The sequence below is a fragment of the Lissotriton helveticus genome, chromosome 9, assembly GCF_964261635.1.
Source record: "Lissotriton helveticus chromosome 9, aLisHel1.1, whole genome shotgun sequence".
NCBI classification, from domain to species: Eukaryota; Metazoa; Chordata; class Amphibia; order Caudata; family Salamandridae; genus Lissotriton; species Lissotriton helveticus.
Genome location: NC_136070.1, coordinates 423,818,231 through 423,835,334, shown reverse-complemented (window position 1 = coordinate 423,835,334; position 17,104 = coordinate 423,818,231). Strand labels below are relative to the sequence as shown.

Below are 17,104 nucleotides of genomic sequence, written 5' to 3'. Positions count from 1 at the left end.
ATCCTGATGGTAAGACACGCCAAGTCGAGTATGTGGGCTCTGCGCTCCTGGCGTGGAAAAAACGAAAAGTGCTGACATCTGCGTCCCTGGGTGGCTCCTATGTAGGCACTGCAACGTCATTAGTGACGCTTACGCCACCGCCGGCGTCACGTCGAGCCAAATGGAGCTACTCAACGTGGCCGCAAGGGGCATTGCTCGGTAAAAGCATCTGGTTCCAGCCTGACGCCTGGGAAATTCAAAGGTAAAGAATCTGCAGCTAGAAAGAGTCTCTACCAAATAATGTGTTCCCTTTACCCGGCTCCTCTTGATTATTTGTAGAAGGCAGAGGAAGATAAGAGATAAAGAGCAGAAGAAAGGGATGAGAGAGAAAGACAGCGAACAGTGGGAGAAGAGAGAGAAGGATAGAAGAATAGTTGAATTCAAATGAAGGATAGAGCGAGGAAAGGAAGGGAGTGGGTCGGTATGTGCATTTTTGCCAGGACTACATTTGGTTCACCCATCCAGCGCTGCATAAGGAAGTAAAGGTAAAATAGGACATCCTTATGGTCAGAGAGTTGGGCAATCATTAAAAAACCCTTGTTGCCAGAGGTGACTTTTGGTATATTGGACCTGTCAAGATGGACAAAATAACCTGAAACTCTTTTTTTATTGAACAACAAAGTGTGGTGGAATGATAGAAGTGTGGTCAAGCTGCTAAAGTAACTGGCTCAAATTCTGTTGAAAGCAAATGCTGAGGTTCCTTATTTTGACTGGATGAGTTTTGAAAACCCTCATACTAGTGAGGTGAAGAATGCTCAGTTGAAGCTCTTGCAGGGGATCTCAAAACCGATCTGCTAAATAAGAAAGGAGGATTTGAGTGTAACTCATCTATTAATGAGTCTTCTGAGGTTCCTATAGACCATTGAGTGATAATTGAAAGGTATGGCAGGTGCAAGGATGGCTTATCAGAAAACACATCTTGAAAATAGTTCGTAGTAGATTTTGAGATTATGTTCTAAATAAAAGAAGAGTTGTATGCAATACTTAATATTTGGAATTCACAGAATCCAGTTATTCAGCTTTCTTTGTGCTGTTTACAAAGGTGAAGATGTTGTATATAGAGTTGTGATTTTTTTACATCAAGTTCTTTGATCTAAATTATTGTACTTTTAAGAATTTTGTGCTTCATCCTTAGCAATGTTCTGATGAAGACCATAATGCTTATGTAGCTCTGGACCCTCAACAGTTAGTATAGTTGATGTCCTTACTTAGGCTGCAGTGACTGTCAGAGAGCAGTGAGAGTGAGGTGTCAAGACTACGACCTAAGATACATCTTGAGGGGTAATGAACGTCACAGACCTGTACCTCAAAACAGGTCTATTGTGTTTTAGGTTTTCAGTTGGCAGAGGCACTATTGTGATGTGGTACACCCACTAAAACCACCAGTTCCCCATTTGGGTCTGGGGAACTCAAATTCAGGGCCATTGTCCAAGGGTATTTTCAAACCACATTATCTATAGTATCAAAGGGGCTACCTACACAGGTGGTTTAAACGCTTCACAATCTGGATGACCTGCCATAGCCAATAGGACATTACTCTAAAACCTAGGACCAAGAATAGAAACAACTGCCTCCCTCTGTAATGCAGTCAAGCTGAAGAATGCCACACTTCAGATCTGGAATACTTTCTGCAGCTCATTGGCTCTGATGTTCCAAAAGGTCATATAATTGGTTTGGCAAGCTGGACAACAAGGTCCTTGTGGGTCTTCATCTCCATCTATACTCCATTCTACTGAGACCGGCTCTTTGTTCTTCTAGTTTGAGCCTGCTCTTCTCTACACATTTATCTCCTTCCATTGCATGTTGCAGCAGCATAATTTCTCCAGTTCGTAGGCTTGGCCCTAGCGTTTATGAAAAACAGCGATATGTAGAATGCACTATGTGGCTAGTGTCACTCCATGTTATCTAAGGGGTTTCCAACATGTCTGCACGATTGAGGTCAATTTAATAACACTTACAATGTTGATACCTCACACCGTTTACACTAATGTTTCAGTTCTGTCTGATTCTTTTAAAGGTTTATTGATTCCAGGACTGCATTTTTTAATCTAGACTGGTAAATGTGATCCAAATTAGCACAGTGAAGTATTTTAGCTCCTCTTTTTAAGACTTTCATTACACTGCACTTGGGAACATGGCTTAAAATAAAAGAAAAGCACAGATGGATGTTTAAAGCAGAGAAGCGTTCTCACAGCCGTACTTTTGACCCTCTATAATGCTGATCTCAGGTGTTTTCCTGAAGAAGGGAAGAATTTTTTCCAAATGTTTTGAGGCCAACTAGTACCAATTTGACAGTATGTCACTGTTGATGGAACAATTGTGGGTTTACAGAAAGCTCTCTCAGCTTTGGTTATGTGTTGATTTTCCAAAAAGCTTTCCATTAACACCTCGACCGCAGCGCGAAGTACGCCGCGGTCCTGCAGAATTAATGAGTGGGCGGGGTTCGGACTGCCCCCGGCCATCCTCCGTACACGCCCACTGTGACGTCGGACGGCCCCCAGCCATCCAACGCATGGAACGGGTTAATAAAACAAGACTAAAGGGCCCTTATTTAGGGTCTAGTAGAGCTGGAAGAATTCCGTAAAGAGCTAGTCCTACCATCCGCCATCAGTGGTCCCGCTGCCCTATTTAGGGAAGGGAGAGCTGATGTATTACCATTGGAAGAGTCTCAGCTGCTGCACCAGGAATATATGATGTTACAACGCAAACAATTACAATGCATGCTTTTATGAAACGATTTTTACATCGCGACTACCATTACATTGCATGATTTTACAGCGCAAGCCTTTACAACGCATTTTTAAAAACTACCATTACAACGCATTCCATTACAACGCATACCATTACAATGCATAATACTTTTAGGGCAACAGTAGGGTAAGTGTTAGAAAGTGGAGGGGTAAAAATGGCTATTCCCACTCCAGTGAGTGCAACAGTAGGGAAAGTGTTGGATAGTGTAGGGGTAAAAATTACTATTCCCATCTACCCCAAAACCCATACCCACCCTAAAACAAAAAAATCTCCAATACTTACCTCATAATGCGTTGTAAAGGGATGTGTTGTAATGGTATGCGTTGTAATGGCATGCGTTGTAGTGACATGCTTTGTAACAGCAGGTGTTGTAATGGCATGCGATGTAAAGGCAGTTACATTGTAACAGTTGCGTTGTGAAAGCAGTGCGATGTAATGACTGCCATGTAATGGATGTTTCCCCTGCACCAGAGGTAACTCTTGATCCACCTGTACATCTGCCACAGGGCCCGCTGGCTACGGTTGCAGTTGAACTCTCCTAGTACGGATGGGATGCATATCGGACAAAGACATGAAAAATGTGGAATAACACTGATGTGCAGTGTGTTTTCTCAATTTTTTTTTTCAGACAAAAGAAACTCTTGCTTTGGGAGATTGTTTTTTTTTTAATAAACAAAACAGTTTGCTGAGCAGGAACCTTTGACACGGCTCAGCAAACCTGCAAGGGTGTGGGATCAGTCAACACAGTGGCACTCCCTTCGCAGTACACAGATCCCTGCCAGGCAATCTTGATCTCTGAATAGGGCAGGTCTACCGGCAGGAAGCAAATGGCAAACATGTTTGGCCATAAGACTTCAAGGTATGCAGTAGCACCTGAATAAATCAGCATTACAAAGGGTTGGTTCTGATAAGTATTTGGAAATATGGCTGGCTGAAGGAGGCGGATTTCATCATTATTCAGCTTCTCTGACAACATAAGGCGCCGGCTCCGAATATGGTGTTTTTACACCTGAAAAACAAAATTCTGGTCCATCACTAGCTCCCATTGTATTTTTCATCTCTTTTAAATGAATGCCATTGTTGAGTTATGGGTTGTTGGCATGCTCTTGCATGTTTACAAGTTGGGCTATTGTGTTTTTATCCAGGAGCCTAAATCGATATTTCTATTTTATGCCCTTGTTCGGTTATATTCAATAATATCCCTATAACGGCATAGTAATCATATCCATATTCAGTCGTAGCACATGCTGTCACATTAAGCAAGGCTACTTCCTCAGACTCCTAGAAAGCACAACGAGTTCTCTAAACAAACCAAACCTCCAGCAACCTGGGAAATCCCCCTTGCTTTTGTTTTGATTTCGTCCTAGAACTCCTGTAAAGCACTGTAAGAACGGCCAGTTCTTAGTGACATCTTTATTGACGTCTTATGTCCAACCTTACCTCAAACCCGGCACCTTTCAGGTATAAATATACCAACGCTGCCTTAAGCAAACACACTGTGGTGGTTTTGGAGCAGAGAAGCTATCTACTTGCCCGGGAGCCCAGCTGATGCGAGAGCCCACGGACGCTGCCCCACCCTTTTGACGCACTTAGAGAGACGCTGTCTTTTCTCCTGCCGAGAAATCCAGCTCCGGTGTTTCCAGATACCTTCGTGGGTTACTGGGATATCGAGTCCTGAGAGAGAGATACAAGACCTCCTGCTTGCTATTAACCCAGGTTCGGAGCTGACTAAAACCTTAGAGTGAATTCTTGACTCAGATTCTTGGCAAAACCAACTTAACTTAAACTGCTACTTACTTACTCCTTCCCACGTATTAGGCTTAGGTCAGGTACACCGGGGTAGGCGTATTTAGAAGCACCAGTTGAGTATGTTAGTCAATGTATATAAGGATGTATATATTTTATCTATTTTAAAGTATCTTATGGCTAAGAAACCATATCAATCCTTTTACAGTATTATTTCTTAATCCTCCTTTTACTGTACGCACTTTACTTTACTATGAGTATTGCAATCGTGGCAATTCATTTCTCTTGTATGAGAAAGAAGACTGCTCAATAAATAACAACCTTTTATTGAAAACGCCCGTCTCTCTTTTCTCTGCACTCTGGTGAAACTAAATATGCACATTTGACTGAGTGAAATAGCTGTCTATTGTTTTCACACGACTCTAGAGATACACTCTTATTCTGAGGGAGCAAAGTTGTCATGTTATATGGTTGTCAGAAGCTAATCCCTTCTTGTCTATCCAGGGAGGTTAAACTCTTCCTCGCTTAGTCGAGAAAGTTTCTAGTGACCTCTGAGCTAGCTGGCAAAACTTAAGTCTAATATTGTCAGTAGACGTTAGAGTAACTCAGTCGTGCTTTTTCACACAGACACCTTTTCCCGTAAATACTCCAAAAGACGTCTGGAGTGGGTAAACGGTTAAAATCCGCCGGAACTTAGTAGGAAGAGATTCCTGTGTAAAAGTTTTTGGTTTAGTCAACGTTGAAGGATACAGTGTTCCAAAATATTGTGCACCTAATCTTTGTTTCCTTGAAACCTGATCTGCAACCAAAAAACCTTTTGTCAGTAAAATGCCTGACGGAGACGAAGAAAGAGATGCTACAGCGTCTCAACTGTTGTTGGAAGACACAACTCTCCAACAGAATGACCTGAATGCTATACTCATTCCGGTCAACATAAGAAGAACTATAACTATTAAACTTATAGAAAACGGACTGACATCACGAGGTGGTATAGTCATATTCGTGATAGAGGCCCATGAGTATCGGCAGACAGAGGTATTCTATTCATGGATAAACTTTCCAGCAGCAAACGCTGTCACACACGACTTCCACTATTACAAAATAGAGGAGCCTCCGGATGAATACACTCCTTTCGAGGAGATTGAAATCCCATTAAAATACCAAGAGCACCTGCTCTGGTTTAAAGGCGCCCTAAAACATAATAATCACATCACCAGGCTCGGTCCACTAGGTAGACCAGGAGCAACGTGGCCGGTTCTAGCCAGCTACACACCACATCCAGACATCGAAAAAATGTCAGTACCAGAACTTTTAGCACAGCTAAAACAACTGATTAAAATACATAGACAATTAGTCCAATATGTAATGCGGACTTCAACAGTCCAACCAGCTATTAACATTCCACAGCTGACCCCTCATCAGGGGAACACAAACAAAATAACACCACAGAACATACAATCATGTCTTTGTAAAGTACCCGCAAAACGGGAACAAATTCCATTCTGGTTAGCACAAAAAATTACTCAAATAGAGGCAGTATTTCCGGATACTACACCTACTGAGAAACACAGAATTCTGACTATCTGCCTTCCAATGGGGATCGCACCACATGTGGAGGACTGTGACACTTGGGGCACAGTCTTTGCTTCCATTTACACAAAAACACATGGTGTTCCGTCCATGGCGGGTTATACCAGATGTGCTAAGACAGATTCAAATTGAATACGGTCCAGAACCTGCTTTAACTCTGGGTATGAAATTACTGAAAGACTTCAAGCAGGTCTTGGCTATATTATTAGCCAACATAAAAGGAGAAGCAGCATCTGTGGCGATCCGCCAGAAATTGAGAGAGACAGATATAGCAGACCAACCAATTGAACTTGCCAGAATCATAGAAAAATCCTATGAAGAACTAGGAAGAGATAGTTTGGGTGGTAAACCAGTAAAACCCCAACTAACTGAAAATCCTGAAAAGATATTTATTAAAAATAATCTAAACACTCCAAAAAAGAGCTGGAATGGAAATAAACAATCCACTCCCAAAGAAAAAAGATTCCAGTCCAGAGGAAGGTCTCCTCGGCGAAGAGAAAGATCTCCGGACCAAGGAAACAAGTCTCCCCAGAGGGAGCCCTCTGAGAAAAGATACAACCTTAGAAATAGGGATAATCTGAATAAACCTGATAGATATCAAGATATTGATACACGTCCCTCTCGATCTTTTCAGACTTCCTCGCAGAAATCGGAAAGAAGAGGACGGTCAGAACACAGGGAAGAGCACATCAAGTCCAAAGACAAAGAACCTGCTCAACAAAGTAAAAAATTACAATTTCCAAGAAAGAAGGTAGCCAGTATTAAGATAATTAAACATGCCGAGGATACTGAGGACACAACTGAAAAACGGAGAGTGGGCCCAGACAATGCTAGACAGCGCAGCAGAAGTGGCAATAGCTCGCAAGATCCTGATGAATCATCTGGAGACAGTGGACATGAATGAATACATTCAGGTGGAAACTGCGGATACCAGAGTTAGCAAACCTCATAAAATATACAAAATAACATTACGTATAGAGGGAGATAAGACTAGGAAAGTAAGGGGTCTATTTTGGGATAACCTTTCCAAGGGCTATGACATCCTTTTAGCTGAAAAAGACTGGCCACCAGAGTTTGTCAGGGAGTGCCCTCATGGCGAATAAATGATTATGCCTGCCTTCTCAAATCATATTCCAATTCATAGAAAATATACATATGCAAGAAAATGGGCAGTAGCCCAAGCTCCTGGATTATATAAAAATCATGTAGGATGGGACGAGGACTCTCCTCCTCACAAAATCCAGTTAAAATGTCAACCGACTGCACAAAGGCAGTACCCAATTAAGCAAGAAGCTAAAAAACAAGTCAGGGAGATCTTAGATCAACTTGAATACCAGGGGATGATTGAAACATGCACCTCACAAATGAAAAATCCTTTGTTTCCTGTCTCCAAGCCAGACGATTCATATCGTCTAGTTTTGGACTACAGACACCTTAACTCATGTTGCAAGACATTTGCAGTACAAAACTCGCATAGTGTGGCACTAATGAATAACATTGTGCGCAAAAAATACAAAACAACATTTGACATCTCTAATGGATTCTTTTGTCAAAACATTGCACCTGAAAGCAGGTATTTGACCGCTTTCCCAATAATGGGGTCGCAGAAAATTTCTGTCTACTCCCACAGGGATTCAAGAATAGCCCAGGATTATTCTCAGCAAGAGTAACAGAGTTATTACAAATATATGATGATGAGGCATTATCATATGTCGATGACATCTATCTGACAGATGATGACTTGGATACTCACTTGAAAAGAGTGAACACCATAATACTTGGGTTCGCAGCAGAGGGTTACAAATTCAACTTTAAAAAGTCACGAATTGCCCATCTAACTGTCCTATTTTTAGGTTATGAATTATCAAGTGAAGGCAAAAGCCTAGCGGACAATTTCTTAGAGAAATGCGCAGTACTCCAAGCACCAAAAACGCTGAAGAACTTACAATCAATACTAGGTTTCCTGAATTTCGGAAGAACTTACAGTCTAAATTATGCAGAGAGGGTTAAACCTCTCTATGAACTAATAAAACCTGATTTTAAATCAATCAATTGGACTCAAAAACACACAGAAATTTTGAGATCATTGCAAACAGACATGTTAGCTAAAACAAAATTGCAAACTCGCGATAACACACGCAACCTTGTAATCCGAGTCATCCCAGGAAGATGCGGATTCACGTACCTGACCTCTAATAGGGGAGAAACGGTACCAATAGCTTACAAATCACATTTGTACACACAAGCTGAAAATCATTCAGTCTTGCGGAAAACATTGTAGATACGGTTCAAACAGCTATAGCAAAAGAAAGAGCCCAAGCAGAAGGCAAAAGAATAACCGTTTTAACAGCAGAATCAGCCTTTGAGTCATTAACAAGACCACGCAATTTAACTACCGTGGCATTAGATCCAAAATGGATACAATGGGAAAATTCTCTTGCTACAGAAGAAGTGAAATACTATTATGATCAGAACATGAAAAAACTGAAAGATCTAACATATGAAAAAGAACATCCTCTGCCAATCGAAATTCTGCCTATACAACTTTACGCCTGTGTAATATATACAGACGGATCTGCTCAACCCTCAGTTTGGGGAAAGCAAGCTTACAATGCTACGTGCGAGGTTGTTAAATGCCGGTGGTACGGAGGTAAATTGAGACCACTGGTAACTATGTCTCAATCTGTAAAAGACAATTCAGGTCAACGAACTGATTTATTAGCTTTAAAAATGGCGCTCGATATTGCCGATCGCGAATTCCCGATACTAATAGTGTGCGATTCGCATTACTGCATCAAATCCTACAATAATGACTTGCAGAACTGGGTTCAAAACGGTTACAAAGATGACACAGGTGCCACAATCAAGCATAAAACGCTTTGGGAACAAGTAGTTCTTTTGCAGAAAGAACTACAAAAGACTCGCGTGATACATACACTGAGTCATCAGCGTGATGGCGTTCACGCTGCAGGGAATTCATTGGCTAACACAGCCAAAGCGGAAGCAACTCAACCGGCTTCCGTAGCCACAAAAAAGCGTTCAGAAAAATACATAGACGGGGAAACCATGCTGGCGGTAAAAACGTCTTCAAAAGGCGACTGCGCAGCACTACCCGTGAACTATCCACTCAATTAGACATACATAATCGATGCAAACTCCGTTCCTTTTGCTCGAATCCCTGGAGTGGGGGATAGGGTAATTCCAAACACGAACAGGAGAATCTTGTTATTAGCAGACGCACACATGGGTGAGGGTCTAAGACACCAGAAGATTAAGGAATCTCTAATAGAATTACAATCAGAATACTGGTGGCCGGGAATGAGCCTGCAACATCACAAATTGGCAATAAGCTGTCCAGACTGCAACAGAGATCGCAGTGGCGAACCGGCCGGAGTATTGCCATGGCTCTTCTAATATATAAAGCAAAAGGCTATCTACACACAAAACCCATCAGGAAAAATGCGTCACATTAACATTTAAAGACTAAAATCACTTAAAAATGTAGGCCTCAGCGCTCGGCTGACGCCAGAACTGTTATAAAAGATTTGCGAGTCTATATCGGCACATACGCAATTGGCATGCTACATTCTGACCAGGGACCTGCTTTTAGCTCTCGAGCTTATAAGGAGGCCATGACCAGCATGGGCATTGCATTGCGGTACTCTTGTCCCTTCCATCCTGAGGGAAATAGGATTGTGGAAAGAAAAAACCGAGACATAAAGCAATCTATAACGGGGAGGGTATTAGGTTCGGGTGATGGGTAGGTCCAACATTTTACAAGTGTCCACCGTAGTCTTAATAATCTGCCAAGAAATTCTCTGAAAGGTTTCAGTCCGTACAAACTATTGTTCGGGACTAGAATGCATATTCAGGACCTCGATAGTCAGACTTCAGTGGTAGAAGAAAAATGCTTTGATATCAAAGATCGTTTGGCTATTTTACAGGACTTAAATGAAACAAGAAAGGACCTGAGCAACGTAAAGTTAAAACAGCAGCCAACAGCCACTGAAGATAAACCACCTGTCCCAGCAAGGCCTGTCTGGATTCCAAAGATTGGGGATCTGGTCAGAGAGAAGATCGCGGTGAAGAAGGAATTTGGGCCTTCTTACAGAAAAGCAGTACCTGTCTTAGCTGTCAGCGGAACAAGATCAGTTGTACTACCGCCGCTTGCTGGTAAAAAGGAGAACCGAGTTGTATCCATCGACCTGGTAAAACCACAATCATGTGCCCAATAATAAGTAGTAGGCCCAGTGGACTCCCAAGATGTAGCAGAACACCAAAACTTGCTACAATACAAGAGGTTCAAACTGAGAGACTAATCACATTTGATAAACCTGCAGTGAATAAAAAAGGACTATGCAACAATGCCATGGAACTTGTGCCTCTTGAAACCCAAATTGCAACAGTTCGTCAAGAAACACCTGTCTACAACGATGTAGCCTCGGACTATGCTAATGAAACAAAAGATGCAAAAGCAAATAAAAATTTGGAAGCGATTCCAACAATTGACAGAACTGCATCTGGCTACTTCATCAATTTCGATGACTTTTCTGAGGATCCAAGCGAGCCTGAAGAACAGCCAACAACAAAAACTTTTAAAGACAAAGTAACAGAACTCTTTCATCAACTCAAAGAAACCTATCTGATTTCTCCATGGATTGAATTTTGGATTGTGTTAGGTGTACTTTTCCTCCTGCTTTGGCTCATCATGGTTCTTTGTTTAGGAAGAGTTATTGAGGGAAAATACAGTACAATGGACACAGCAAGTCAGAACATCAACTTGGTCCTAAAGCCACACAAGCCATCTCACATCGAGAAAAGAGAACTATCATCAGTGAATGTCACAGCCAATCCAATTCCCGGTGGGGTAGCTTGGGACAAAACGGATTACGAAATCTATGGCCCGGTTGAGCTCTTGAAATATCCACATCAGTTAAAGATTTCATTAAGTGACTTTGTAAAACCGAGTACATTCTCTGATGATTGGGACTTTGAAAGTATTAATGATATGATGCCATATTTAGTAATGTCAGCAAAATTTACAGAACATGATTATTTACAGGGTTCATCAAATTATGAAGAAATGTATTGCTACAACCACTATGCACATCACTATTTGCACAAATCTGCTCAACCTAGAAATGTTTTTAATTATAATCAATGGGAACATTGTGCAACTCCACCGAAAGGTAGTTCAAAAACATTTTTCGGGAAATTCCCGTACTTCTCAGGATTTAACACAAGTGATGCAGAAACGTTTTATTTCAAATTGTTAAATAAGATAGGAATGAAAACAATGCTGACAAATACTAAATTGATCTACTCAGAAACATTTTATGAAAAAATGAACACATTTGGTTTTGATTTCTGGAAAAACAACATTGAAACAAAAACCATCTGGGGTACCAAAGATTGGGAGGTCCAAGGTCTAGAAGCATTATTTAGAGCCTGCATGATCCCAGAACAAATTATATTCTTGAATGACACCATTCAACAGACAACCTGTCTTGGCCTAGCCAAAATTAAAGACTTAAACAAACCGTCTATTCCAAAGCCAACACCTGACAGTAATAGCACTACAGATGTTGAAATAGACGTATCCCATATTGTTAACCAAAACAGAACACATCCTGATTGGAAAAAATGGTTGATCTGGCCCACAGACACAAATAACTGTCAAGATAGATTCCTGAACAAAACGCAGGGGTTAAAAATGACCAGGCCAGACCCAAGATACTCCCAGAGACAACATCCAGGGATAGTTACAACATACAGTGTAGGGAAACTCTGCCTCGAATGGCTACAGAAATCCACACTGGCTGAAATTAAGCAGCACTTGACTTTACTTAAAGACGGTGCTGACTTGCGTGATTTCATAATGGGACCACGCAAACAGCGTCAAAAACGTTTCATAGCGGCCGGTATATACGCTACTTACAACGAAGCTTGGAAAGTGATGCAAATTAAAACAGCAGAAAAAATACGAGAAATTGATCGTATTAATTTGGAAAAATCATTTTCTGTTGTGGACAATGGGTTAATGACTCTGTCCTCCAGAATTTATTCACTGGACAGTATTGTATCCTCTGCTATTGATATCATAGAACAAGACTTACTTATGTTACAACACGGTCAGTCCCAATTACGTTCTATTGTACAGCTTGGCTGGACGTTGCAAAATCTGCGTTCAGGCTACGTGCCCTGGCGTTTAATCAACACAACGTCATTATTCTCTATCTTTAACCTTACTGATACACAAATCAGTTTGGCACAAAAAGGAGCAGACTATACAATTCTGAGCATTGAAAAACTTGAGAGATTACCATTGACAATGTCAGAAAGACCTGTCATTGAATGGATAATACATGGAATAATCACAATTCCGATAACAACTTTCCAATTTAAATACTGTCAGGAGTATATACCAGCGGGCCAGTATGAAAGGTTGGGTAAAGGGTACATTAAGTCATCATGGAAATTACCTTATACACACACGTTACAGTGAAAAGAAACAGAATGTATTTCTTAGTGGGAAAAATTGTAAACAATCACTAAGCGGTATACTTCTGTGTCAAGGTGTTGACCTGCATGGGGCTTGTGAGGGGACTTCAAATAACCTTTCATGTCACCAGCATGGCACACCTGCAACACGAATAGAGCCATTCTTTAGACGGCTTTCTAACGGGAGTTATATTCTAATAGTGGACCACAGCTGTTGTGGCATGGTGCCAGGGAAAGCTTATCTTGTAAGCGTGAGCTCCATGGTCACTTGCTGTATGCAAGTATTGTATCCAAACAGCACTCCACACATGGAGGCACAAATTTGGCCTTCTTTGAATATCTCTTCTATTCGAATTGATACTTTAAGCAGAATAAAGTCTTTCCTTTTACAGACAACGGTGCCCTTGACGTCATCAAAAGAAACGTATGATCTGCAAGTTGCAAGGACAACGGCAGAGATACATACCCTTTTATCAGCAAATTGCCCCGTGCATTTCGCAGAAATGCTAAGCCAAATCCTAAATATGTCAGATACCAATGGTATCCCACATGTATTTTTTTGGGACTGTTAACACCCTTCGAAACAGTTCTGGGCATTTTTCCTAATTTTTTCCATTCTGTCTTTGGCGGCCTACCACTTCTGTTGGGACTCGTAGCAGGCATTTTATTTTTGATACTTCTGCTCCGATATGGCAAGCCAAATCGCAGACAAGACTCCAGCAACAATGGAAGAAACGATCCTTGCTATACGCTATCGGGACCGCATAACTAAAGTCCTTGGATTAGCCCGGCTAAGAGATCTGAATATGACCTGGTTTCTTTCATTCAGACCCATCTGGCAGAATTGCATCTTACCTGTGCTTCGATATATGCTATGCGGAGAAGAATGCGTGTTGGACGTCTGTCTTACACTACCATCAGCAGTACCATTGGATACAGATACTTTGCTAAGTCCTGTAATGGCTCATGCATCGTGTTGTCCCCAGCGGTTACCCATCCTGATGACGGCATTCGTTGAGACTTCGCCACTAAGATTAGGTGGTAGTGAAGTACGAGAGGAGAGCAACATCACCCAGGTACGACCTTCTGTGAGCATTGCTGATCCTGACATCGACGATAGCAATCATGCTCGAGACTGCTCAGTTGCGGCATTTTTGAACTTGATCGAACTTTCACCTGAAGCCGTAGGCAACTTTTTTGCGAGTCTGTCTGAAATGATGTTCTCCCCTGAACAAAAAGAATAACTTTTAAGCAAACGAGCACACAGCGTTCCATGAACTCTGAATTCGGCCTTCAGCTTTGATAAACAAAAGCTACTGAAAATATTTGGAACTATTTTCTCCCACTGAAAGCAAAATTATTTTTTTCTTCGATTCCAAAATATTTACCTTTTTTCCTGGCACTTGTACTCTGCTTAAAGTAGAACTATTCTTAGAGAACAGAGCTTCTATTTTTAGGAACTCTAGAGACAATATATTACCTCAGCCTCTAGCACATTTACAGCGACTGTATTTATATGTGATGGAATGGTCTCGACCTTCTTTTCTGTATTAAGAACCATTTCATGTGTAAATTTCGCAAATCGTTCAGCTAATCATATATATGCATCATTTTAACTGAATGATTACACTGCTTGAAAAGCATACAGTACCAATATCATTTTCATGTATTTCGCATACACCATTTCAAATGCAAAAAATGTATTTTGGGGTGGGTTGGAATACACATGCACCTTTAAATGTTTACTATTGCTTAGTTTTAGTAATGATGGACATTAGATCGTGGAGTGGGTACTGTGTTTTTAGCCAGGAGCCTAAATCGATATTTCTATTTTATGCCCTTGTTCGGTTATATTCAATAATATCCCTATAACGGCATAGTAATCATATCCATATTCAGTCGTAGCACATGCTGTCACATTAAGCAAGGCTACTTCCTCAGACTCCTAGAAAGCACAACGAGTTCTCTAAACAAACCAAACCTCCAGCAACCTGGGAAATCCCCCTTGCTTTTGTTTTGATTTCGTCCTAGAACTCCTGTAAAGCACTGTAAGAACGGCCAGTTCTTAGTGACATCTTTATTGACGTCTTATGTCCAACCGTATGTCAAACCCGGCGCCTTTCAGGTATAAATATACCAACGCTGCCTTAAGCAAACACACGGTGGTGGTTTTGGAGCAGAGCAGCTATCTACTTGCCCGAGAGCCCAGCTGATGCGATTGCCCACGGACGCTGCCCCTCCCTTTTGACGCACTGAGAGAGACGCTGTCTTTTCTCCTGCCCGAGAAATCCAGCTCCGGTGTTTCCAGCTACCTTCGTGGGTTACTGGCATATCGAGTCCTGAGCGAGAGATACAAGACCTCCTGCTTTCTATTAACCCAGGTACGGAGCTGACTAAAACCTTAGAGAGAATTCTTGACTCAGATTCTTGGCAAAACCAACTTAACTTAAACTGCTACTTACTTACTCCTTCCCACGTATTAGGCTTAGGTCAGGTACACCGGGGTAGGCGTATTTAGAAGCACCAGTTGAGTACGTTAGTCAATGTATATAAGTATGTATATATTTTATCTATTTTAAAGTATCTTATGGCTAAGAAACCATTTCAATGCTTTTACAGTATTATTTCTTAATCCTCCTTTTACTGTACGCACTTTACTTTACTATGAGTATTGCAATCGTGGCAATTCATTTCTCTTGTATGAGAAAGAAGACTGCTCAATAAATAACAACCTTTTATTGAAAACGCCCGTCTCTCTTTTCTCTGCACTCTGGTGAAACTAAGTATGCACATTTGACTCAGTGAAATAGCTGTCTATTGTTTTCACATGACTCTAGAGATACACTCTTATTCTGAGGGAGCAAAGTTGTCATGTTATATAGTTGTCAGAAGCTAATCCCTTCTTGTCTATCCCGGGAGGTTAAACTCCTCCTCGCTTAGTCGAGAAAGTTTCTAGTGACCTCTGAGCTAGCTGGCAAAACTTAAGTCTAATATAGTCAGTAGAGACCTAGTCGACCTCAGTCCTACGTCTACATTGCTGAATATATTATTCCAATGCGCAGAGCCTATTGGGAATATAGGAACTACACTACAGGGCATACATAGTGTACCTGTTAGATTGTATTCCAAACTTCCAAAGCCACAGTGCAGGCTCACATCCGATTAGAGTTCTCTCTTCAAAAACAACAAAGCACTTCTGAAGTTAACTTTGTGAACAATTGTTTAAAAATTAGAACCGCTTTCGAGGGTTATTTCAAGAGGCTCATCCGGCAGGAGTTTAGCTCCCGTGACCACTTTTCTAATCCTTTCAATCGTGTATTTTCCCAAGGTAAAAAAAAAACATGGCGTAAGAAAGACACCATACAATGTAAAACTGTTGCTGAAAAAATCTCTGTGTAGGTTCAAATATTCAGAAAGAAGAAAAGAATATAGACCAATGAAGATACCTGTGAGGTAATACCCAATGCAATGAGTGCTAAGGTTTTTCAGATTTTCAAAACAACAAGAGACAATACAAATGATCTCCATTCAGATCCATAAAATGTAAAATGTATCTTATGAATATTAATTACGGAATTCTTATATGCCCAGCTGGATTTTCCCTTTGAGTATCATCAGTGAGTACCCCTACTCTGTCTTGCAGGCCCCTCCTCCTTGACCGTGCTACCAAAATAGGTTTTAGAGCTAAACAGGGTTTTTGTGTCCTCTCACCTGGCACTGGCAAGCCTAACAAAGTGGTAACTGTGGTATAAATGTAATTGCTTGTGCTGCAGGCGCTGTCATTTTGCGGCATTTGAAGAAAATTCAGCGGGACCATCTTAATGATGTCACTTGAACATTTCTCTGTCTTACAGTTCGAAGACATCCATTACCTGAAACTAGGATAAAAAACTACATGTTCCAGTTATGCAAATCTCTTGATCACATACACAGGTAACATTTGATTTTCACATTCCAAAACTTTTACGTATTTAAAGAATTATTTTTAAGTCTGGCTTCCAGTGGAAGTGAGGAATGCATATGCTGTTGCATTTCCAGATGTTATGTAACGTGCAAAATATATTTTAATATCCTTTAAAAAAAGAGTTGTTCATGAATTCACATGTTTATATTTTACAGAAATGGTATATTTCACCGTGATGTGAAGCCAGAAAATATTTTAGTTAAGGTGAGCACAATTTAAGTAGTCTTGGAGATTAAAATGTGTAAACATAAGAATGATTCAGCATATTTGTTTCTAATTCCAAATGTACAAGAAGATTACTTTTGTAATTGGCCATTACATCACGTCTTTTTTTTAATATTCTCTGTAAAAGAAAGTGCAGAACTTTGGGAAACCCAAAATATCTAACATGTAATTAATGCGCAAACAGCGAGTATGCAGGCAAATCAGTGTGCGACAATTGTCGTTTTAACTGACCAGAGCTTCTGCCCTCAAGCAGATGGCGCATATAATGCTAAAAGCTGATCATTCTGA

The 17,104-nt window shown here is 40.9% G+C and overlaps 1 protein-coding gene across 5 annotated transcripts in view; it reads left to right on the top strand.

Annotated features, from left to right (window-relative positions):
• MOK (MOK protein kinase) overlaps nucleotides 1–17,104 on the top strand; it is an 830,279-nt gene that overhangs the window by 239,946 nt on the left and 573,229 nt on the right. For all 5 annotated transcript variants that reach the window (XM_078660202.1, XM_078660201.1, XM_078660205.1 and 2 more), the window contains exons 5-6: nucleotides 16,482–16,560; nucleotides 16,747–16,795. In XM_078660202.1, the coding sequence (XP_078516328.1) occupies nucleotides 16,482–16,560; nucleotides 16,747–16,795 (128 nt within the window). The remainder of the gene's footprint in view (nucleotides 1–16,481; nucleotides 16,561–16,746; nucleotides 16,796–17,104) is intronic.